The following is a 26,824-nucleotide window of genomic DNA, read 5'->3' as shown; positions in this document are numbered from 1 at the left end:
CACCAGCTAACAGGGTCAGAAGTCCTAGGGAGAAGCCCAACCCTCCTAGGAGGTACAGCGAGTCAGTGAAAAGTGAAAGAAATCAGTTTCAAACATTTAGCCAGATGGCTGATTCAACAGAATCCTGTACTTTAAAATATAATCATAATAAATAAATCTCTGGAATCACTGCCTCAAAAGATGGCACGATGGGGCTACAAGTGAAACTGGAGGCGTGGAGATTAAATTGACAAAGTTGCCATTCTTCACTGCCTCCCCGCACCTGCACTAAAGCGGCCAACATTGTCTCAGCCCGGCCAGCTGAACTCCACATCAGCCGGGCCCTCAGCTGGCCTCAGCGCTGACACCGCTGACCCGCCCGGCTCCTCCCTGGGAGCTTTGAAACAGATGCCAAAAGAAATGAATAATGTCCCTCCAGTCACTCTGCCCAAAGCAAAAAGAAGGGCTGATGGCAGACCCTCCTCCACACTTCTCAGATCAATTGAAGTAAAAAAAAAAAAAAAAAAAACAGAAAAACAAAAATGCCCACAAACATAGTACATGAATTTATGTATTGTGAGTGTGTGAGTGTGTGTGTGTGTGTGTGTGTGTGTGTGTGTGTGACATGCATGTGCATCTCATGATACAAAGCTTGGAATACAATTGTTCATTACTACCTAGTGAATAGTAAATGAAGAAGGCTTAAATGAATGAGCAATCAATGAGGAGATAAATGAAGGCCAGCTGATAATGCTACAAAGGAAGAAAATCTAATTTGGGGAGTTATGATACTATAGTTAATTTGGAAGCACGGCACAGCGAATAAGCATACAAAGACCAACAGCCTGGTCTGTTCACTGATATATTTCCTGTGCCTTGGACAGTACCCAAGCTAGCCTCCACCCAGAATATTTATTAAAATGAATTGCTGATATCAACATCAAGCCAATATAGTCTAGGAATATTATATCAAAATTAATTAGGCTATTCTGTCACAACATTTATCAAATCATTACTATCCACCACGCATTACTTCAATCTTTTATTTTTTTCAGCTCCTTTTAATATTTCTATTTAGCTCCAGTACTACAAATTACTGAAAATGGAATGCAATACATTTTCCAGCTATTTGAACTGAAATTAACATCACTATGAAGTAAAATAGCAGCTGTGGGTGAAAAGCCTTACTAGATTAAGTAAGGGATGATTTTGAGAAGTCAGCCTTACAATATTGCAAGGGTGTTCGCTTTAAACAAAAAATTAAATAAGTGCGAATATACACATATGCATAGCCAAATCTCACATTTTAAGTTTGATAACATAGGAGTAGATGCCCATTAGTCTTTATTAAACTTGGATATGCACACGAGTGTACACACACACACACAGACGTACACACACCATGTTCAGAGGCAGTTCTGAGAACAGTAAAAATGAATGCATTCACAGCCATTCAGTGAAATGCTCACTAGTGAGAGTGCAATCCACCCACCCCCTCCCCCTTACAGCAGAAGAGAGCACCTCTGGTGAGTCAGACTTTAACAATCATTCTGATACATATATATAAAAAAGTGGGGGAAAACTATAATAAAAAGAGGCCTTTAATTAAATGAAATTGCCACTGTGGGATCAGGCCTTCATGCTTGTCAGCGTACTCTCAAAATAAACATCTCAAAACTAGGCCTCGGTGGTGTCAGTTTCTCACAGGCAAGGCATACTGGGTAATCCCCAGGCATCTTGACAGCTACATAATGTTCAAACTGTTTCACGGGTGAATGGCGGCAGTTGCGTGAAAGAAAATATTAATGTCTGGAATTAATAGAAAAAGGGACCGGGGTTTACAAAGCCAAACAAGGGAAGAGGGTGTCAAGTTAGTGCAGCGTTAATTGTTAGGGAAAATTTGAGAGAGGCGGGAGCACATTGTGATTTTCTCTCTGAGCCTAAGTGCCTCACTGTCAGGGAAGTGACATCTCAACTAGGCAGCTTCTGAAAAGGGGTCGGCCACTCAGGAATGCAACTCCCAGATTATACAAATGATGAGATGACACCTGAATGGGTGGACTTTAACCTTGTTCGCTGGGAGCTTCAGACACAATGAGGCTCTTGTGGCAGTGTGGCACTCGGCGAGGAGAATGAAGCCAGGAGCCCAGAGACGGTGCTTCCATTCTGAGGCCGTCACCAATTCTGCCCTGTGGACCTGATGGAATCTCTCAACCTCAGACATGGACTATCAAGATGTAAGCATCTGTGGCCCGAGTGTCCTGCTTCATTCCAAACACACAGCAGTGTACATGTACACACATACATACATACATACATATATACACACATATACACACATACATAAACCATACGTGTGTGTGTATATGTGCGTGTGTATATAATTAATATATATGATGTATATATAATATACATAAATATATATTACATATAATATAATCAATGATGTACACACACACACACACACACACACACACACACACACATATGTGAGCAAAACTAACAGCCAGTCATCATCAGTCCTCTACAAACATTGCACCAACCTCCCTCCTAATGACCACGTGTGACTGCCCTTGTTTCTTTTTCTCCTGCCCACTGACACTGTGGGTCATGAAGTCTCTCTCAATGCTGCATCTGTCAGGCATGCTAATGGGCCATGAACAGCTTCTGGCCATTTCCAAGCATGGCTCCCTGCTGGGCATTCCAGGAGGTTACAAGGTGCACTGATCTCAGATCCTGCTCTTCTTCTGGGCAGCAGACAACCCAGAAATATAACACAAAATCCAAGAAGGAAGTGTCCCAACAGAACAAAACCTGGGAATAATGATGGCTCATGGTAGGAAACACTAGTTCTAGCTGAGGTACCAGTGGAAGCTGCAATAAAGAAGATGGGCATTGAAATATGGGTGGATCAGAGCAGGCAGAGAAGGAGGTCTTTCCAGTAGGAGACATTTGCTCTAAAAGTGAAGGAGAAAAGGAGACTCATGGACATAGGGAGGAGAACATCACAGACCGGGGCCTATCAGGGGGTGGGGGGCTCAGGGAGGGACAGCAGGGGGTGGATAGGGGAGGGATAGCATTAGGAGCAATACCTGAAAGGGTGAGGGATGGAGCAAACCACCATGTCATGTGTATACCTATGTAACAAACCTGCACGTTCTGCACATGTGCCCCAGGACTTAATAATTAAACATATATATATATATGAAAAAAAAATGATGAGAGTGGTGTGATGCAAAGCACACATTTCAATCTATCCAGAGATTAAGGGAAGGACAGATTATGAGAAATAAAGTTTTAAAAACCAGATTTGAGTCAGAAGCTCAAGTACCCTATAAAAGCAAAGTACGGAGTTTAGTTTATCATCTGGAATAAATACAGGTGTTTTATTTTCCTCTTCTTTCTTTGCTTAATTTTTAAGAAAAGTAATATATGCACACAACTCTCAAAGGGATGAAAAGTAAAATCTCTATGCTAGTCCTCTTCGCCGATTCTCATTTGTCTGATATACCCACCATAAATAGTTTCTTGGGCATTTTACAAGTAAAAAAACATAAGAATTGTTTTTAGTGGACTCATGCTTTCACAATTAACATTCCTTGGAGCTCTGCTCATACTAGCAATACAGATCCACTGTTTTTTTTTAAAAAACTAACTGAATATGTATTCACTGCATTTAGTTTATGTAACTAGTTACTAAACAATGGATATGAACACCTTTTCCAATTTTATTAACTAGTGCAAACGATACTGCAATAGGCATCCTTCTATAATTAATCTTGGAGTTCCTAAGTGATTATATTCAGAGGAAAATTTTAACAATGAAACTGCTGGAGAAGTAAATATGAAGGGCCCATGGTTTTGTCTTTTGCTTATGGACTTAAATGAGCCCCTTCATTATGGAAATCAATCAGCCATTGACTATAAGTCTTGTCAGAATTTGTTTAGACTTACGTTATTTCTGGCAATAAGTGATTTCCATTTTTATTTTGTCAAATTTACCTACATTGTATTTATGGATTTATGGTTTTGTAGTTTAACATCCTGTTTAGAAGCAATGTCTCACTACAAAATTTTAAATTAATTCAGTTATGTTTTCTTCCACTCATTTTATAGTCTTGCTTTTTGTTTTACACCATTTAAGCCTTTGGCTCACCTGGAATTATTTTAGTATGAAGAGCGAAGGAAATTCAAGTTCACTCATGAGCAGCAGGGTAAAGTGTTCAGAGCCAAAGTTTAGATATATAAATCTGACAGCAGCTTATAATTTAGAATAAAGAAGAAAGAGGGTAAAGCTAGGAAACCTGGCAGCTGAGATAATATAGCAACAGCTAGCTGAGGACTGAGGAGAATGTTGGGACCAGACCACAAGAAGGACCTACTCACGTTTTGGAAAGTGCCCTAAAAAGCACTCCCATAGAACTTACATCTCCAGAGACAGTCCATGGACAGGAAGGTATATGATCTAAACCATTTAGAAAAGCTGATCTTTCCTAGCCTACAACTTTGATAATGTAGAGTAAAATGTTAAACTATGCTAAGAAATGCAGTACAGACAAGTAACAGGCTAGATGCATGGCTCGTGTCTATAATCCCAGCACTTTGAGAGGCCAAGGCAGGAGGATCACTTGAGGCCAGGAGTTTGAGACCAGCCTAAGTGACACAGTGAGACCCCATCTCCACCCAAAAAAAAAAAAAAATTGTTTCAAAAAATTATCTGGCCGTGGTTGCATGTGCCTGTGGTCCTAGCTACTCAGGAAGCTGAAGAGGAGGACTGCTAGAGCCCAAGATTCTGAGTTTACGGTGAGCTAGGATTATGCTGCTGCACTATAACCTGGCTAACAGAGCAAGACCCTGTCTCTCTAAACAAACAAAATCAAAAAACACCTTAAACTTTTCTACTCCATATTTTACAAATTTATTTAAATAGAGAAAACATTATTTGAACCACCTGTGAGCACATTATTAAATTTCTGCAAATCAAAGCTCCTGAAAAGTAAGATTAATGCCCAGAGGTGCCTAATAGGCATGGTAGATGGATTATACTAATGTGATGGACGAATGAATGAATAAACTTTGAAATTAGATGAGCATGGTGAATTAAAATCTCAGACCTTCCTTTTACTAACTGTGTAACTTTGGGCCATTTACTCCATTTTCTTATGCTGTAGTATCTTCACTTGTGATACAGAAAACTACCAACTTTAAGGGATTATTTTGAGAACTAAACAAACCAGTATACTTCAATGATAGCAGCCTTCAGCCATTTGCTGAGAATGCCTCACTAGTGTTACTATTTTTAGTATTACCACTTAAATTATAAACGGGAAGAGTGTATGACAATGCACATAGCAGTAATTAAATATTCATTTATTTCACGTTAATTTTCCAAGTTAATGTACATACACTAATTTGTTTCTATGGTATTGTTTTTATTGCCATCTCTAAAGGTGTGAAATTTTCTTCTCTTAAGTTTGTTGCAAAATTCTTTCATCTTACTTCTTGCAGGGATTCTGTGTGATTTGGAAAAATTTCTATAAAATAATCTGAGCTGTCCTGGAAGGAAAGAGCTGTATAAAAACTGAAATCACTAAGTCCTCATAAGGACTGTCTGCTTCCTTACCTACCGTTGTATTCATTGAGGATTTTGGAGCACTTTGGAGATATGATTGATAAAAAATAACAGGCAGCTCAGTAAGGACACATGGCAACTCAAGTCTATCATCAGTAAAGAGTCACCACGAAACATAGAATTTGAAGATTTTGTTCTCACCTTGATTTTACTTGTCATCTTTAGGAACTCTTACCACCTTGAGAGTGCTATAAAGAACACGGCTGGTACCAACAGAAATGGTAAATAGAAACAGATAATATCACACTGAATAGCTCAAGAACAACTGTAATATGCAAATAAAATGAACCTATAATGCAGCTCTAATTACAAACAACTTATCTTTTTTTTTTGCTTTTTTTGATATAACTCATGGCGATGGTAAGAAAAAAAATAAGAAAAAACATTTTTTAAAAGAAAAAAAAATTCCTATTGAGAAAAACTTAATATGCAGATACATAGGCTTTGTATGCTTAAATGTACATGCACACACACACACACACACACACACACACACACACATCACAAAGAGATCACTATACAGTATTATTTACCTACTTACTTCAATTAATAAGGTATCAGAATCCTTATATGCCCATAATTTTTTTTCCCCTGAGAAATGTTCTGTCATCCAGGCTGGAGTGCAGTGACACAATCTCGGGTCACTACAACCTCCCCCAGATTCAAGCAATTCTCCTGCCTCTGCCTTTTAAGTACCTTGGATTACAGATGCCTACCACCACACCCGGCTAATTTTTGTATTTTTAGTAGAGAAGAGGTTTCACCACGTTGGCCAGGCTGGTCTCGAACTCTTGACCTCGTAATCTGCCTGCTTTGGCCTCCCAAAATGCTGAAATTACATGCATGAGCCACTGCACCCAGCCCCTAAATATATTTCTACAATTCAGTTTAATGTTGACTTTATTATGTGTATGTCTGTGCATATATATGTATAAACTTACTATGTAACATTTTTTTAAAACTAGCATTCTTAATTTGGACTAAACATCTACTGTATTGAATACAAAAGCATTATTTGTAGGAAAAGCTTACTTGTTTGCTATCAGCAAAGCATGTTTGCCAAGTCCCAAAATTTAGCCATGCAGTTTCTCCAAAATAAATGTTGTCTTTAGCTTGGAAATTTTTTTAATTAAATGTATTTCCCAAAGTAGCTGTTTGCTCATGAAAGGAAATTATCACCATATTTTACACTAAGTTAGCATTTTGTAATATCTGATAACTTTCTGTGGGAGAGCTTAATATTTCAAATTCAAGTCAACAATTATTTACCAGCTCTTTTGGGACACTGAGCTGCATATATGAAACATCAATGGAAAAAATGATATTTGGAACATAAAAAGTATATATTTTAAGTTGTTTATGTAATAGTAAGAGTAATAACTGACTATTGTACTTATACACATACATTTATAGTATTCTCTATATATACACATATTTAGGATCTTCTCTTTTTGCTGGGAAAAGAATCAAGCCTGAGCTTCTTTTTTATAGAATCTGTAAGTTCTGACTCTGACACCAGAAAAATAAATAAATAAATGAGTAAGTTGTTTCTGAGTTTTGAACAGGGGCTCCTGTTCCATAACACCCTAATGGATGTTACGGAAATTAATAGGACATTTTTCCTCAGTCATCTAAGAAAGAAGGAACTTTTCCTGTGCAGAGAAATAGGGAAAAATCGTGCAAAGGCACTGAGGTACAGTTATATAAGATGAGTAAGTCTGGAAACTATAGTTAGTAGAAGGGTATTGTATATCAAAAATTTATTAATAGAGGCTGGGGCTCTGTGGCTCATGCCTGTAATCTCGGCACTTTGAGAGGCTAAGGCAGGTGATCACGAGATCAGGAGATCAAGACCATCCTGGCCGACATTGTGAAACCATGTCTCTACTAAAAATACAAAACAAGTAGCTGGGCTTGGTGGCGCATGCCTGTAGTCCCAGTTACTCAGGAGGATGAGGTAGCAGAATTGCTTGAACATGGAAGGTAGAGGCTGCAGTGAGCCAAAATCGCGTCACTGCACTCCAGCCTGGTGACAGAGTGAGACTCCATCTCAAAAAAAAAAAAAAAAAAAAAAAAAAAAAAAAAAAAAAAAAAAAAAAAAAAAAAAAAAAAAAAAAAAAAAAAATCTATTAAGAGTAGATTTAAGTGCTCTTACCAGGCACAAAAAAGTAACTATGTGATGATGGATATGTTAATTGGCTTCACTGTAGTAAGCATGTCACTATGTGATATGGTTTGAATGTGTGTCCCCATCCACACCTCATACTGAAATGTCATCTCTAATGACGGAGGTGGGGCCTGGTGGGAGGTCACTGGGTCATGGTGGTAGATTTCTCATGAATGCTTTGCATCATCCTTCCTGGTACTGTCTTCATTACAGTGGGTGAATTCTCATGAGAAATGTAGTTTAAAAGTATGTGGCAGCTCCCTGCTCTCTCTCTCTCTTGCTCTGCTCTGGCCATGTGATATGCCTGCTCCTCCTTCACCTTCCACCATGATTGAAAGCTGCTTAGAAGCCAGCATCCTGCTCCTGTACAGACTATGGAACCATGAGCCAATTAAGGTTCTTATCTTTATAAATTATCCAGTCTCAGGTATTTCTTTATAGCAATGCAGGAACAGACTTCTAATACACTATGTATATCAAAACAACATGCTGTGCCTTAAATATATGTAATGAAGTTTTTTGTTTTTTTGTTTTGAGACAAAGTCTCGCTCTGTCGCCAGGCTGGAGTGCAGTGGTGCGATCTCAGTGGTTCACTGCAATCTCCACCTTCTGGGTTCAAGTGATTCTCCTGCCTCAGCCTCCTGAGTAACTGGGATTACAGGAGCCTGCAACAATGCCCGGCTAATTTTGTATTTTTAGTAGAGACAGAGTTTCCTTCATGTTGGTCAGGCTGGTCTCGAACTCCCAACCTCACATGATCCGACAGCCTTGGCCTCCTAAAGTGCTGGAATTACAGGCATGAGCCATTGTGCCCACCCTGCCTTGTTTTGTTTTTTTATTTTTTTTGAGACTGAGTCTCACTCTGTCACCAGGCTGGAGTGCAGTGGCACAGTCTGCCTCCCAGGTTCAAGCAAGTCTCGTGCCTCAGTCTCTCGAGTAGCTGGGACTCCAGCCGTGCGCCACCATGTCCAGCTAACTTTTGTATTTTTAGAAGAGACGGGTTTCACCATGTTGGCCAGGCTGGTCTCAAACTCCTGACCTCGTGACCCACCCGCCTCAGCCTTCCAAAGTGCTGGGAATACAGGCATGAGCCACCGCGCCTGTAGGAAACTTTTTTTTTTAAAAAGGATAAGGAAGGTTAGAAAGTTCAGAGCTGAGCCTTGAACCTAGATTGTTTTCACTCTAAAGGCTTCAGGACTACAGTAATTTTACAAAATAGCCCCCAAATTATGTGATACTTAATAAAAAATAGGGTATCTGTCTCCATTCCTCTTGAATTGGGTGACTGCTTCAACTTTTGTGGTGTGATGTTCCTTCCAAGGCTGCATCATAAAAGGTGATGCAGTTTCTGCCTTGTGCTGTGACCCTTGTGCCTGGAGCCCTGACCTTCCACATAAAAAGCTTGATGACTCTGAAGCTGCCATATAACAAGGAAGACATGCTGCATGGAGAGGCCTCACGTGGAACCATCCTCATCTTTCAGATGCCTGATTCCACATACGCAGCATGGGAATCAACAGACCTTCACGCCTACAAAACTAGGTCTCCAATAGTCAAGTCCACCCAACCTTCAGGTCTTCCCAGGTGAAGCCCCAGAGAGTGTGCAGCAAAAACAAGCCATCTCCATTGGGCTTTGTCCAAATTTACTCCCAAAATTCATGAACATGTGGTTGTTGCTGAGATTTGAGGTAATTTGTTACAGAGTCTTAAGAATAACATCCTTCACTGTGACATGCCACATTCCTTGCCTCAAACTCAGCAAGGCGTGATGGCATGATAGGACTAAATGTAGCTGAAATCAAAGCTCAGCCACAAGTAAATCATGGGTATGTGGGAATACACAGATACACATCAACATGCTCACAGGCAGAATATCTCTTAACAACTTTACAGACAGTGAAACAAATACATCAAAAGAATGACTTGAAATACAGCATGTCTCATTTTGGTATAGAAATAAACACTTGATAAAAAATACCCCCTCTAAAGAAGTCCTAATCAAGCAAATAGAAGACATGCTATGTTTAATTCAAGCCAATGATCTCTGGTTGGGTGTAAGGCAATTTTCTTACATGCAGCAGGAATAGAAAACACCCCAATGTTGCATAGGAATTGAGATGGGATTCCACAGAAACAGATAAACTGACTCTATAAAGCAGCAGAGCATCAAGACATTCTGATCAATCCACAACTATGCACAGAGTCCCAAACAAAACCATACAACAAGAATCTGAAAGGGCTCCGTTGTGGGAATATATGTAAGACTGTTGGGAAAAACATGACCGATGATAATCTGTATCAAGTGGCAAAGGAATAAACAGAAACCAATTTTAAAACTCAGCTCCAATCACTTACTGCAGCACATCCATGAGTTACCAAAACTCAACAAGTGAAGGAAAACCACTCCTGGGTTACAGAATGGGTGTCTGCATCTTTGAAAGGTTCACATTTGCTCTTGAATGACAGTTTCTGATACACTGGCCCAGATGTGGCCAATGATCTCATGCCATCTGCTGTTCAGAGGAGGTACTCCAATGAGAAGCAAATCCCAAATGTAAAACAAAATGAACTGAATTTTCAAAACAATAAATCTCTGGTGTGGAGCTGATGCTGAACAAGAGAACAACATCAACAGGAATCAAAGAGAATTTGTTGAAGCAGACCCCGGTACGCTTTTTGTAATTTAATGTACACTGAAAAAGTGACTGTCACGTCATTAGGAAAATAAATATCTAGTCCTAGTTAGTTAGATAGCCATTTGGTCGAATAAAACTGAGATCCTACTCTGGGCCAGAAACTAAGTAAACTTGAGACAGATCAAAGAGATAAATGAAAAATGTAAAACCAGATAGAAAAGAGAATAAATGTAGGTAAAGGTGCATATCTCTCAAGAAACATTCTAGATAAAAAATGAAGACACTTTACAGAATAGAACTGTAAGACTAAAAGTATTTTTGCAACAAAAACTTATAAAATTTAAAGGCAAGTGACAAATTAGAGAAATGCATGTGAACATGTCCAGGAGACAGAATGAACAACAGTAATGCATGGAACAGACTCTGCAGAGAAGCAAGTATCTCATTAACCAAACATATTTAAAGGTCCAAATTCATTAACACAATTTCAAGAAAAAAACAATACAACACTTGCCTTCAATCAAATTAACAAAGATATGACCAGGTGCAGTGATTCACACCCATAATCCCAGCACTTTGGGAGGCTGAGTCTGGGGGGAATCACCTGAGGTCAGGAGTTCAAGACCAGCCTGGCCAACATGGCAAAATCCCATCTCTACCAAAAACACAAAAATTATCTGAATGTAGTGGCACTTGCCTGTAATCCCAGCTACTCAGGAGGCTGGGGCAAGAGAATCACTTGAACCCAGGAGGGAGAGGTTGCAGTGAGCTGAGATCACGCCACTGCACTCTAGCCTGGGTGACAGAGCACCAAAAAAAAAAAAAAAAAAAAAAAAAAAAAAAAAAAAAAAAAAAATTAACAGTGATATTCTACATACAAAGTAGGTGAGAAACAAAAAGTGGTCCATTTTCACATACAGGTCAACAAAATAGGTCCTTCTCAAGAGTATAAATTGGCAATTTTGTAATGAGAATCTTGAAATGCTCAGGTCATGTAACAGAAAAAATTCAATCCACCCTAATAAATAACTTGCAAATAGATGAAAAAGTTGTACACACACATTTAGGCATAAGAACGTTTGTTGCGGCATTATTCCTAATCTTAAAAATTTTGAAAAACTTAATTCAGAATGTTGATTGAAAAAAGTATGGTGCCCTGCCAAGCTTCTAATTTCTTCTCCAAAATAAAGTTTTTTGGTTTTTTTTTCGAGATGGAGTCTTGCTCTGCTGCCCAGGCTGGAGTGCAGTGATGCGATCTTGGCTCACTGCAGCCTCCGTCCCCCTGGTTCAAGCAATTCTCCTGCCTCAGCCTCCAGAGTAGCTGGGATTACAGGCATGCGCCAACATGCCCAGCTAATTTTTGTATTTTTGGTAGAGACAGGGTTTTCCCATGTTAGCCAGGCTGGTCTCAAACTCCTGACCTCAGGTAATTCACCTGCCTTGGCCTCCCAAAATGCTGGGATTACAGGTGTGAGCCACCGTGCCCAGCCCAAAATAAACTTTTTATAATACAGAGAAAAATGTGTAGAAAGAAAACAGCAGGCGATCAAATAATTTAAAAGCCAGATTCTCTTTCACTTAAGAAAGAAAAATAGATTTTAAAAATCTGGGTGATGCAGTGGAGTAGGTTCTAAATTTCAGGAAGGCCTAGTGGTGTGCCTTCATTGGCACCAGTTTCACTCACGTCGGTCACTATAATATTTGCAGGGGCATTTTCTAGGTGAAATTTATGATGGGGAAAATAAAACCTCAATCCACAACAGAGTCCTTATTCAAATAATGTGGCCTTCAAAAGAGTCTCTCATTTCTCCTGTCTCACAGAAAATAAGAACTAATCTCAAAAAACACGTTTCACAACTCTCACACCACCCCCGTTGGAGGTGGCAGCAGGGGGAGCAACATCCATCTCAAAAAAAGTAAAAGAACAAAAAGATACACAAAAGGTGCCGAAACTGATGAGGACACTGGGAAGACAGACCCACAATAAAAAGGATGAGAAAGTCACAAAGCCATTCCTGTGCCCATAGGCGAAATGCAAAGACAAAACCCAAAGTAGAATAATTATACCAAGAATAACTATAACAATTCACACAGCAATAATCATAGCTAATGTTTGTTGTATATTACTGTTTCAGCTCCACCCAACCTACGCCCTGCCCCGCCTGCACCCCACCACCACCTCCATCACCAAGTCTCCACAAGCACACACACGAGTCTTACTGCAAGCCTAGCAGGCTCGCTACAAGACCGTGTCTGAGCTAGCATCCAAACTCCTGTGGTCCATGGCCAAAGCCTATGCACACATGACTCTCACCCACCATCCAGCACTCTTCAACACTTCACATCATGGTACCAAGGAAAATGATGTGGGTAGGGCAGAGCAGGGTTTACGGAAGAGACTGCTGGGGGGCTGACCCCAAGCCTAACAGAGGTGCCCTGAGGGCTGCCAGAATGAATACTTCAGTACATCCCATTCAGAACACACTTGTTGGGAAGGAAGCTGTATGTCTGCTCAGTGTACAATACAAAATTCTAGCAACATCATAAAATTAGCCTTCTAAATAGCAAAAGAAAACCAGGATTTAAATCAGTCATTTTAACTTTTTGGTATCAATTTAGTAAGTTATTAAACACTCATTATGTAGCATCAATTTCGCAATATCGAGAGATCTTTAAGTTTTTTCTCTAAACTACTCCTTTTACATATGAACATGACTTATCTTACACATGTTTTTCCATTATCTGGAAATAAAGCTGCCATTGCTCTAAAAACAAATGTTAGATATCTACCTGTGCTGAAAATTTTGAAAGAGACCAGCTTTCTGCATGAGTAGTCATGAATTTTCATCCACTAAAACTCACATCAAAAAGGAAGACCATCCAACCTCAGCTTACAGCTGAAGTGATTTTCATGGCCCTAGAAATGTGACTGAACTTCAACCGACTTTTCTTTTCCTTTTGCAACACTGCAAAGTGGCCACAAGAGGGCACAAGCAACACAGTATTCTCGCAGCCCACAGCAGTAAACTACTACAACTGCCTAACATTGCAGAAAAACAGGTTTTTCATGCAAGGACTACTGTTTTCCACGTATTAGTGCTGTAGGAGGCAGCAGGGTATGGGCTGAGCATTTTGCACAGGACAAGAGACCTGGCCATATCACAAGGCTGAAGTTCAAGCCAGGCCTGGAGCACAGCACCAGCTCTAAGACACCAGAACACCTTCTCCGCCACATTCCTTCCCAGGGGTAATTGAGCCAGGTTCCAATTTCCTCCATGTATCAACCAAATCATGAAGCAGTTAGAATTAAAAGCGATTGCTCACATCATATTTATTCTGCTTTACCAGTCTCGACATTTAAGACTGTCAAGAGCTACTCAGATCAAGAACTTAAAACAAGTCTAAGTCCTATTTGGTTGAAAACAATGTATCCTATATAACATCCAGGAAAATAATAGAAAAGAAATGAATATAAAGAAGTAAAAGGAAAATGTTAGGATGAGGAAAAGGATAGCAGAAGGAGCAAATAAAGATGAGACAAATGGAAGAGGAGACAGGGAGGGTCAGACGAGGGCAACAGTCAGGCAATGGCTGAGACAGCAGAGATGTAGGCAGATGGTGGTGATTCGTTTTTCTGCATATATTGTTAACAAAGGTGCGCTCAACACAATGCCTGGGCCGATGACAGCATCTGAGTAGGACTCCTTCTTTGAAAGACCCCTGCAGCAGCCAAAGGCATCCAACAATAAATAATAACAGTAATATAACAGGGCTGCTTAGTTTACTTCTGAGCTCCCCAACACCAGACCTAGTCTTGTCAAGGCTGAAGGACCACATGCCAAAGATTCAAAGAAAATTCCTGAAGACCTGGAAAATGACCTGCAAGGAAAAATCTTCTAAACGTGGCCACCCTTCCAGAGCTACCTAATTCAAACTTCCAGCCTCCCATGATACTCTTCTGTGTCCATGATTATTCATGGGTACATAAGCATGCTTAAGACAGGGAGTTCATTTTTAATTCCCCATAGGTTTTTCCATTGTTTTTTTAAGTATGCACACATACATACACACAAAGGCAGACAACTAAAGGGCCTGGGGTGTCCTGGTGGCAACTATTCAACATCATCCCTTTCCCGACACCATTACTAAACCTCCAACTGTTCTGAAGCCAGACTTCCTCATGATTGATTCTCTGGAAAGAACAATTAACAATTGTGTAGTTTAGCAATCTTCACTAAAACTCCCAGAAAAATCTCAAAATCCCGCCTTGATAGCCTACTTAACAAAGCAGCTCTGTTTGAACCAGGGAAGGGAGTGATTTAGATAAAACACTCACAGCTCTTTATGCCAGTGAAGCCTATTTTCTGGCTTCTGGCTAATGGCATCACAGCAGAGACAGGAAACTCTGGTATCTGGGAGGCCTCTTCTGCACGTATTTCCTCGTGAGCAAAGTCACCGAAACCATGCTCAATCACAAACCCTCTAAGCACTTTTTAATACCCTTTCTTGGCGTTTGTGAGCTGTCTTTTCCTGAGATACCATATTCTTCCACTCCACTGCTCAGTCAAATATCAAGAAAATGACTTTCTATTACTCAATATCTCCGATTGTCCTGCATTATTTCATGTCATATTTTCAAGACGTTTTTGCTGAAAGCATGAGACTGGACTCTTGGTGACTGCCTAATTAGATTATACATTCTTTGTAGATAATGATTTTTTAAAAGCAAAAATCCAAAAATCAGACCATGATATTCTAGGCAGAGGTCAACAAACTTTGGTCCGTCAGTTAAATTCAGACCACTGCCTGTTTTTATAAATACAGTTTTATCGGAACACAGGTGTGTTTATTTCTTTATTGCCTACGGCGGCTTTTTCACTATGTCAGGAGTTAATTTTCACTTATAGCCCATAAAGCCACAAAAAGTTTACTAATCCATGTTCTAGACAGAAAGTTACATGGTAATGGTTACGTAACAATCCAAAGAAAATGCTGAACTCCTTCCTTAGCAGAGAGTGATTCATCAAAAATAGTTTCTCCCCTAAAAAGCTTTCAAAAACAGAGACTGTGCAATTGGAATTAAAGATGCTGCAGCTGCTGTTCCTCCATGGCAGGGTTGCAACACATTTGAGTAACACTTTGAAGGAGCCTCCAAATTATGCTTTGAAGGAGCATAATACCAAATATGTGATTAATTTGATCTGCATATTTTTTACTTAAAATGAAATTCATGATTCCATAGCAGGAAAATAAAATACTATTGACTCTTGCAGTTAGAACAACTGCAAGGATGCACTTATACAGAATTTTCTTCCTTTTCAGCAACTCCTGAGACAGCCAGACCAAACCCTGCTCTTTCACCTCGTCCTCAGCCAATCAGATACGAAGACGATAAGGGTGAAGACTTTTATGATGATCCACTTTCACTTACTGAAGAGAAAATCTATTTTTCTCTTTTTTATGATTTTCTTAACACTTTTTCTCTAGCTTCACTTATTATGAGAATACAATCTATAATAGAAATGCGAAAAAAAAGAAAAAAAAAGAAAAAAATAAAAGAAATGCGAAATATGTGCCAATAGGCTGTTTATCTTATCAGTAAGGCTCTGATCAACAGTAGTCCATGAGTAGTTACGTTTTAGGGAATTCAAAAGTTATATGTGGATTTCTGACTGAATGAGAGGTCAGCACCTCTAACCTCCTGTATTGTTTATGGATTAGCTGTATTTTAAAAACCCTATGCTGAAGACAGATCATCAAGAGGGCACAGAGAAATTGGCAAACTGACGCAAGGACCAAGCATCCAAGTTCAGTGATGGGGCAGGTGGCACGGAACACAGCAATGAGTTCTGCTCCAGGAGCCAAGAACATGGGCAGGTTGCATTATTATTTATTATTCACTATAACAACATATCTTTTCATCTACTGCCTATTTTCTACATGTAGGGGCATTATGTCACATATACTTCTCTATTATTCTCATAATAATACATATTTATGGGGTACATGTAATATTTTGATACATGTATACAATGTGTAATGATCAAATGAGGGTAACTGAAATATACATCATCTCAAACACATCACTTCTTCACGTTGGGAATATTCCAAATTTTCTCTTTCATTTTGAAATATACAATAAATTATTATTAACTATGGTCAAACTTCTGAGCGATCTCGGCTCACTGCAACCTCCACCTCCTGGGTTCAAGTGATTCTCCTGCCTCAGCCTCCCAAGTAGCTAGGATTAGAGGCACCCGCCACCCCACCCAGCTAATTTTTGTATTTTTAGTAAAGACTGGATTTCATCATCTTGGCCAGGCTGGTCTCGAACTCCTGACCTTGTGATCCACCTTCCTCAGCCTCCCAAAGTGCTGGGATCACAGGTGTGAACCACCCAACCAGTCAGAACTTATTCTTTCTAACTATATTTTTGTACCCCTTAACCACCCCTTCTTCATCTCCCCCATTCCCACGTTCCAAGTCTCTGATAGCTACGATTCTCCTTTCTACCTCCATGACATCAACGTTCTAGCTCACACATGAGTGAGAACATGGGGTGGTTTTTTGTGCCTGATTCATTTTACTTAACATTTTGTCCCCCGGGCTCATCCAAATTGTTTTACTCTTTTTAGTCCTTACGGTCACATTATGAGGCAAGTTATGTCCCACCCATTTTAGAGAGGTTATGTAAGTTGTACAAGGAAGTCACAAAGCCAAGTAGTAGACCAACTCCAAATCCTCTTCTTGTCCCACTGAGCCACCCAGTCTGCTCTGAATCTTGCCTCCCAAAGTAACCTTCCGCAAGTCATTTAATTTTTGTGCTTCAGTTTCCTGAATTAAAGCTTCCATTAAATCTACAGCTCAACCATGTGATCTGTATGAAAATCATCTTTATCTCTGAAATCATATAAATCCTTTTTGCTGACTTTAATCACCAGTATAATGCTCATGTCTTTGGGGAAACCCAAGATATGCTCCTTCAATAAGGGAGTAAATCCTGTTCATTCTGCAAAGATACTTTCCCTTTTATAACAGGCCTCAATGCTCCTTAAGTCCAGCACTGAAGTTGGATTTCCTCAATAAGGAAATAAATGTTTTAAAAATATTCTGTGTATAAACCATCAGCATAGCACAGGAAGGTATACAAAAATTAAAAAACTATTCTCTACCTAATAGAGCACTCCTATTGTAATAGGGCAGATCAGTCATTTACCCAATTAAGGATAAAGGTGTATGTTTTATAAAGGTATAATCTGTGTATGATTGAGGTGAGAGACAGCTTAGGTCTGTGAAAAACATAAAAGATTGCATAGGATAAGCGCCATCTGAGTCTAGACCGAAGGATACTTCCTATTGCAACAATAAGCTATTGGTTTAGTATCTACAGAATTGAAGAACATGTTATACAGACTAAATATTATAAACGCATAGATAAGCCAAAAACATTTCATAGTTAGTACTTTAGCATATCACACAGTTTCTGTACCTAATTATTTTAATTGGGTTAATGCTAAATTAAATTATATTCCAAGAATACAAATTAAGTAAAGCTGAGACCAATGACAGAAAGCACACAGGTAATGAGAAGAAGCCCCAGGAAAATGCAGTGTCCTGGCTAACATAATCAAAAGTTGAAACTCTACCTCTAAGGAAAAGCATGTGTTTCTTCTCATGTGCGGACACCCACCTGTGACAGGGGCTGCCTAGAGCAAAAGTTCTCAAAGTGTTGTTCCTGGGTCAGCAGCATCAGCATCACCTGGGAACTTGTTAGAGATGCAAATTCTCAGGCCCCACCCCAGACCCACTGAATCAGAGAGTCTGTGTGCGGGGCTCAATGATGTGCATTTTTATTAGTTCCCAAGAGTCTTCTGAGGCTCATTCGATTTTGAGAACTATTGGTGCAAAGGATTGTGTTAGATAATGATTCTGAGTCTGGGTTGGGTTTTGTAGAAAAGAATTCTGTATTGAGAAGGGATGTTGTTCCTAGGAGTGAGATATTGTTCCAGAAGGCAGGAGAGCACACGGACTAGTAATGAGGACCCCTTCTTGAACCCACAGTAGACACTCAAATGCTGTCTTGCCTTGAGCAGGCTCAAGATCATACCTTGATCACTAACTTAATACCTGTGATAATCAAACAGAAATTAACATAGTCATAGCATAGGAAGGCATACTCAACATCCCCAAGGTATGAAAGATGAAATTGTTGGCTGGGTGTGGTGGCTCATGCCTGTAATCCTAGCACTTTGGGAGGTTGAGGCAGGAGGATCACAAGGTCAGGAGTTTGAGACCAGCCTGACCAATATGGTGAAACGCCGTCTCTACTAAAAATGCAAAAGTTAGTTGGGTGTGGTGATGGGCGCCTGTAATCCCAGCTACTCAGGAGGCAGCTGAGGCAGAAGAATCACTTGAACCCAGGAGGCAGAGGTTGCAGTGAGCCAAGATGGCACTATTGCACTCCAGCCTGGGTGACAGTGTAAGACTCTGTCTCAAAAAAAAAAAAAAGAAAAATGAACTTGTTGAAAGAGTGGGCTATTTTCTTAATAGATAATGATAAATTGTTCCCCAAAATAAAAGAAAAAAAATAATAACAATTACTATTGGTTTCAAAAGAAATAGCGGCTGAACCAGTGCAGTGTATGACCTAGACTCCTTATTAGGTATTTACACTCGGATTATGTTAGGTTTGCCCAAAATAAAAGCCAAATTCTCAAATGATCTTTTAACTGTGATGAAACTCTGCAGAGAGAATGGACAACGGCTGGGGCTGGAGCACAGACTTTGGTCCTGAAACAAGATGTGGAACAAGGGCACATATGTCCTATTGTAACGTTTTCTGATGTGTGCAATGGCTTCATCATCTCATGGGTGTACTGACCATCTACTAGGAATCTGCTGTAACTGCATCAGTTTGATAGAGAAGTATAGTAATGCTTGACACAGTGAGGGAGAAAGAACTAGAAAAGATGGAGAAAACTAGAAAAGGAGTAGCTGGCCAACAGAAGAGGTCCATGGCCTGTGTATGTCCCTAAACTTAAAAACTATTGGCCGGATGCGGTGGCTCATGCCTGTAATCCCAGCACTTTGGGAGGCTGAGGGGGGCGGATCACGAGGTCAGGAGTTTGAGAGGAAATTCCATAAATTTAAAACAGGACATGTGGCTTCAAAACATTTTCTTCCTGGTAATGTTAAACACACACTTTCTTCTGCTCACCAGAGAAACTGTCACAAAATGAACTTGACAATCATTTTTGACAGAAGTACCCCCCACTGGACACTGTGCCAGTTCAGGGCTAGAGTCAGCATATTTGTGGGAGGCAACCCTACATTGTTTTATGATTACATCTTTTAGATGTTATTTCAGGCATAAAATGCTATCTGCCCCAAACCATTAAAAAGAACATAAGAGATGGCAGCTGTAAAAATAGATGCATTTATAACAATAATAGAAATGAGAAGGGTCACAGTTGATAGATAAAAAATTATGATTTTTATTAAAAAAAACTAACCAACAAGTGGGCAATAGTTATTTCATTATTTTAAAATGCTACATCTCAGAAAACATGAGAGAGAGAAGAGAAATTTTTATTAGGAAGAAAAAGGACATACTTCATACGGGTCTAAAAGATGAAAACCAGGTGAGATCAGTTCACAGAAGAATCCATATCTGGAGACATAAGCAGTAGAGGGTCATGGCAAAGGTGTTTCTGGGCAGTGGTGCAGTGGGAGGGTTGGAGGGTGGAAGGGTGTGTGACAGGTGAGCCAGGAATACTCCAGGCTTGGAGGCAGCAGAGATAAGATGGCCAATGCAACTCAGCGTGACTGGTGGGTTCAGCACAAAGAGAGAGCTGGATGGGCCAGCACTGTCCTATGCCTTGAGGCTGAGCAATGCCCAGCAAAGGCACCTGAAGATAAGGAGAAGCAGATAGCACTGGCGTAGGCAGAGAGAAAGGCTTTAAGTAGCAGGTGATAACCAGAAGGAATGGGAAGAACCCAGCCTGAGCTACCAGCTCACCCTGTCCTGCAGCATGCCCCAGCTCTCCGTATCATCACCCAGAGCAGGACACAGTAAGCAAAAATAACATCCATAGAGGAGGGAACAGAAAACACAAATAAAATGATAAGCAAACTGCTCCAGAGAATCAAATATGCAAACAAAAATAATGTCCCAAATGAGAGGCAGTCAATTCATTAAACTGATATCCAAGAAACAGGGCACCAGACAAGATATTTTAAATGAATACTTAATATTCTCAAAAAGAGATGAAACCATCAATCAAAATAGGTCATAAAAATAAAAACATAACAATTAGCAAACAAAATAGTACAATTTTGTTTGTAAACAACTGACAAGAAAATAAGCTGAAGATTAAGCTGAAGAATTCTTCTGAGAGGAAAAAGTTAAGGGAAAAATGAAAAAGAAAAACCTAAGGGACACAGAAGACAGATCAAAGGGTCAACAGACAACTTTATTGAAAAGATGTTCCAAAACAGAAGACAGAGGAAGCAACCAGAGAAACTGTCCAGAAACCAAAGCAAGAAAAAGAACTCTTTAGAATAAAAGGATCTCAGCTATTAAAGCAAATAAATAAAGATCATAAAGGAAAAAAAAAAAAGATGTATTTGCCGACAATGAAATGTAAACCTACCGAAGGTCAAAAGAGGCCATAAAATTAAGGATAAGCAACAGACTGGGAGAAAAATATTTGCAGTATATAACAAATATCAATGCTGAAAATTATAAAGAATTATAAAAACTTAGAAGGAAAAACTCAATTGAAAAGTGGACACTGTATACGTGAATGCCTACCATCCTTCTGATAAGGCAGGTTGACTGTACTATCCTTGTTTTACATGAGCAGTTTCATGAACAACCCAAGGCATCAAGTGGTCAAGCAACATTTCTTACATCAAACAGCAATGAATGGAGAAGCCAATATCTGAGCCTAGGCAGTCTGGCTCCACTGTCTGCCCTTAAACACATGCCATTTTAATATAAGGTTTAGCTTTATCTGTGCACAGAAGCATATGTAATATGCTCATGATAGCATCATTTATGGTGCAGAAACAGAAGGAAAACAACAGCTACCATCAGTAGAGAAATAAAGTATTATACTATGGAATACAATGTTATATTTTTTTAAAAAGGCAAGATATGTACATGAAAAGCATGGTCAATTTTGAAGACCTGTAAAGTTTTTTTTAAAAAAAGAAAAAGAAAGAAAAAAAGCTCATTGCAAAAGATAGATATTACAGAACCATCTTAATTTAAAAATATACAGGCATATATTTATGGCTAGGTACAGAGACTTGAAAAAGGTAAATAAAATAATCATAGACAGACACTAGATATTAGAGGGAGTCCAGTGCGATTTCAAAGCAAAGGGGAGGTGGTTTCAAAGGCATTTCTGTCAATGTGTATGTCAGATGACCTTATACTAAAAATGGGCTCACATTTTTCTCATGAATAACTTAAAGTAGGATTGAGGAAACATTATCTTGAACAGTTGCTGTATGCCAGGCATAAAGCTATCAGAGTTACCTCATTTCATTCTAAAACAATTTTATGTGATTATTAGTATTATTAACTCAGTAATAAAGAAGAGTAGTAAGATTCAGTGTGTTTAAATAATTCACTGCAAATGTCTTATACCTGGAGACACTTAGATTTGAGCTACTGTCTATCCTAAACCATGCCATGATGTCAAAGTTTGACTAAAAATATTCATACAAGGACAGAGAGAAAGACGTTTTCAGGCAATACCCGGTATAACAGCCCCAGGCCTTACCACAGCGATCTCGGACAACCAGGTTCCGGCCTTCCTTCAGGTGTATGGTGAGAAGGTATGCGAAAGGGCTGGGGAGGTTATTCAAGCCATCGCTGGCTTCCCTGGGCATCTGCACAGATGGAGAAGGCAGTTAAGACACTGTGTCTTAGGCCCAGGCAAGAGAATTTCAGAAATACATCTTAATTTTGGAGGGAGAAAAGAAAGTCCACTATGATGATCAACTGTCATCCCACTGCTCCTCACTGGGACCAGCTGGTGACCCTGCTCTATTAACAAGTCCCTTACATTTCTCCGCAGTGGGATTTTATGAGAATTCAGAAGCAAATATGACATTTTTGCAAGGTTAACCTTCTAAGAGTAAGATAAGCAGGACGCCAACCTCTAAAATACCCTCATTAATTTACAGCAGGATCCCTTGTTATAAAACTCAGGGGAGAGACCCAGAGAGGCAAGAGGAGGAAGAAGTGCAGCCGCGGGGCCGGCTCCCAAGAACACGTGTCCCACTTCCAAGTTTAGACGTAACATGGCCTGTCGTGTTCTCCACCCTTGCCACCAACCCCCATCACCTCCATAGACCTCTCCCATGTACAGTAAAATTTCAGTTCTGGGCACTCAGCTGATCCTTCTCAAGTCCACGTGTCCATCTGACACATGCTCCTTGCCTGGGTCCCCAAAGGACACTGTCTCCATCCAGCATTCTCCCGGCTTTTCCACCCTTCTCTTTCATTCTCTCACAGTCTCACTTCCCCGCAACTCAGTCACTTCCTCCTCCAGAAATGCATTAACTCCTGCAGACCATACTGGCGAATTCAAGTCTATTTTTGAATATTTACTACATGAGCCCAATTAAAGTTTTGTGCCATTTCAAACTTTTGACTGTCCTTATAGGGAAAGGACGGATAAAATCATTTATCATTCACTTACTGGACATTCAATTAATCGATCTTGTGGCTACCCTTGACAGCCTTCTTTTCAAGGTTTCAAAGCACTTCAAAATGGCTTTATCTCCCATACTATCTCACTCAATTTCATAGCTGCTCTGTATTTTTAGAAGAATCTATCCCAGTCTGACAAATCAATAGACACTGAATTAATCTCCTCCAGCCAAAATTTGCAAGGCCTGTTTTTGTAAGTGGATATATGGTTTGGCAATTTTAGCAATTAAAAGAGGCAGAGAAATACAAATCCAAACATTTGGTAAGAAATATCTACAACATTTAATGTTTCTTTTTAAGGAATGTTACTCACAGATTGTTCTTCAAAATGCTGAGATGTCATAGAAGCATTCAGGTCACTGCTTCCAAATAGCTTCTGCAAAGAAAAAGAAAAAATAAATCTGCTTTACAAAAGCAAATTAATATCAACTCAGGAAGATACCCTCTATCAGGTCTTGCCTTTGGAAATCTGATATTTGCATATGCAGTTTCAATGTGGGCTGCCTTCCTGTGTGTGTGGCAAGGAGATGTGATTTCAGTGGTGTCAGTCCAGCTGTGTCCTCTGCCACCTAGGTCAATGGATAAGAGGAACTGCACACACCTGCTGGGCTACACAGCATCCTTGGTTCACCCACATGCTTAGCATGCAAATAGCTTTGTTCCCAGTTAAAGAAGTGGGGCAGCAGAGCCACCGTGCAGGATCCCTCCCAGGTGGGCCAGCCTAGCCCCAGTCCCCAATGTGAAACGGGCATCTCAGTATCCAGAGAAATGAGCATGTCATTCAGGAAGGAAATGTTTCAAAGTGTGATCTGAAAGACCTTCCGCAAGCCATGCCTTCATGGGGCAACTGTTCAATTGCCAAACCAAAACTGGGAAATGCAAATTATGAACAGAATGAGAGATGGGGTTTCACCACACTGGCCAGGCTGGTCTCAAACTCCTGACCTCAGGCGATACACCTGCCTCGGCCTCCCAAAGTGCTGGGATTACAGACGTGAGCCACCACGGCCAGCCCCTGTTTCCCAATTTTAAAATGCCTCCCTTACCCAGGAAATGAGTCCACAGGACAATGAAGCCTGCATCATGCAGTAGTTAGTATGGGGCACAGACTCCTCACTTGTGTTGGGTTTTATACGCACAAAGGAGGTTTTATGTGTTTCTGGAACTTTAACACAGTTTCTGCAGTGAATGTGATGACAGCTGCCTGCATTGAGAGGCAGATTGGAGGGGACATGAGCAAAGGCCTACCAGCAATTAGCCAGGACTGACTGCTTCAATGAAAAACATGGGAATTTCCCCTCCAAAGATGACTGGGTAACTTCAACTCTATGGGCCAATTTGGACATGAGAAGGAGCCCTGCAGAGACTGCCTAGGAAACCAAGAGCCACTGGGAGTACAGGCACTGAGGACATTAGTCTTTTCCATGCACAGTGACCACCAGGGAGGCCTGGACATGATTCAGAGTTCCAACCTGATGGAGGCTACCTTCCAAAACACACATTCGCTCTCTCCAGTGGAGCTTCAAGAACCAACAAAACTCCAGTTCCAGACCAGGAGGACAAACCTCCAGCACCCAAGAGAAATGGTGAGGAGCTGCAAACAAGAATGGTCTTTCTGGCCTCTACATGCAGTGACATCGAGAAAGGCTGCAACTGGGCAGAAATGAGCCCTGAGCACAAGAAGGCATGCAGCCTCTCGGGCCCTGAGCTGGGATGTACAGAGGCCCTAGGCTTCTTGAAGTCTGCAGTTCTTACCCTTCCCTCTTTCCCCATCGGTCCCAGGTTTAATATCCCTACACTATGAATACAATGTGCTCAATTCAGGTTAATTCATGCAGGATCAAGAGTGATTTCAGACACAAGCTTTTTCTCGGGCTCTCACACTTTAGCCACTCTATGCCTCTGGCCCTGGAAGTACCACTCTGGCTAGGCAGGAGTACAGCCCTAACTCTCAACGTGGCTTGATGGTGGACAAGAAAAGAGGCCACAAGTCCATTGCCAAACAACCTCTCCCTTGGTTCTTGGTATCTCCTGCATGTGTTATGTATAAAAGGACCCACAGGTGAGCTGGACAGGACTCTCTGAAGACCACTTTGTGACAATAATCAGAACCTTATTCAATTTATTGACTTTCTCAATGCTAATGGATTTATTTGCATGTGTTTTATACCATACACTATCATTTCCTGGAAATGTAATCAATTTCTACCTGATTTCCAATATCAATATAACCAGGTCTTCACAAACAGAGCCAAGAGTAACCAGCGCTGATGCTCTGAAGCCTGAAAATCACATGCTATGGTCTCCAGTTTTATTAACTGAATCAATGCTCCATGTAATCAATCACATTTGAAGATAATTCCACAAAACGATTGGGATCCACTAAAGTGGATCATAACACTTTTGTTTAAAGCATTATGTCATTAGCCAAGGATAATGATGGTCTAGTATCTTCTACCTTCAAAGGAAGGAGTGGGCAGAGGTGTGATTAAACCATATCACCTCTCAGACTGTACCATATATATTATCCCCAGTTGGCCTCACTGTACTGAATGATGATATTAATTAAATAACAAAATTAATCCACCTAACCACCACCATTTCCATGCTATCAAAAATGAAAAGGGAGCTTTTATTCAAATACGTGGTAAGTCTTCCACTTATAACAACAAAGAAATTCAATGTGAGGAATGACATTAATTCAACATTATGGCTGGTTTTACTCACAGAAAAGTCACAGAACTTAAAGTTATAGTTCCCACAGCCACCATAACTGTCACACACCATACATAAATACCAAGATAGGAAAGTGATTACCATAAAGAATAGCAAAATGTTCCATATGCACAGAAGGGTCGAGTTACAGCCGCTGGGGGACACATAACTTTGGATAATCCCCTCACACTCTTGCATAGAGCCTATAGTATTATTCATTGTGTAGAAGTTGCATTATTTTGACCTGCTTTGTAAACCTAGGAATTATATCAGCAACTTATTTTTTCATTAAAAAGAGCAGAATTAATATTTATTTCATCAGGAATCCCCCAGAAAACCACTATGATTATTTATTTATTTATTTAGTTTTTTGAGACAGATCCTTACTCTGTCACCCAGGCTAGAGTGGAACGGTACGATCTTGGCCCACTGCAACCTCCACCTCCCAAGTTAAAGAGATTCTCCTGCCTCAGCCTCCTAAGTAGCTGGTACTACAGGCTCCTACCACCACACTCAGCTAATTTTTGCATTTTTGGTAAACATGCGGTTTCACCATATTGGCCAGGCTGATCTCGAATTCCAGACCTTGTGATCCACCCGCCTTGCCCTCCCAAAGTGCTGGGATTACAAGTGTGAGCCACTATGTCCAGCCTATTATTAGGTTTTTTTAAAATGTTCCCCAGGCCAGGCATGGTGACTCACACATATAATCCCTGCACTTTGGGAGGCCGAGGCAGGCAGATCACCTGAGGTTGGGAGTTGGAGACCAGCCTGACCAACATGGAGAAACCCCCCAACTCTACTAAAAATACAAAAGTTAGCCGGGCGTGGTGGCATGCATCTGTAATCCCAGCTTCTTGGGAGGCTGAGGCAGGAGAATCACCTGAACCCAGGAGGTGTAGGTTGCAGTGAGTTAAGATTGTGCTACTGTACTCCAACCTGGGCAACAGAATGAGACTCTGTTTAAA

The 26,824-nt window shown here is 40.3% G+C and overlaps 1 protein-coding gene across 15 annotated transcripts in view; it reads right to left on the bottom strand.

Moving 5' to 3' along the window:
• Positions 1-26,824, bottom strand: part of MCTP2 (multiple C2 and transmembrane domain containing 2) — a 264,268-nt gene that overhangs the window by 154,119 nt on the left and 83,325 nt on the right. For all 15 annotated transcript variants that reach the window (XM_037734928.1, XM_037734892.1, XM_037734897.1 and 12 more), the window contains 2 exons: positions 23,455-23,517; positions 22,207-22,315 (listed from right to left, as the gene is read on the bottom strand). Coding sequence is in view for 14 of the 15 variants with exons in the window: in XM_037734892.1 (XP_037590820.1) it covers positions 22,207-22,315; positions 23,455-23,517 (172 nt within the window). In the remaining variant the exon portion in view is untranslated. The remainder of the gene's footprint in view (positions 1-22,206; positions 22,316-23,454; positions 23,518-26,824) is intronic.

Source organism: Cebus imitator, unplaced genomic scaffold (assembly GCF_001604975.1).
Source record: "Cebus imitator isolate Cc_AM_T3 unplaced genomic scaffold, Cebus_imitator-1.0 Scaffold19, whole genome shotgun sequence".
NCBI classification, from domain to species: Eukaryota; Metazoa; Chordata; class Mammalia; order Primates; family Cebidae; genus Cebus; species Cebus imitator.
Note: the sequence above shows the minus strand (reverse complement) of the source record. Positions and strands in the feature narration are given on the sequence as shown.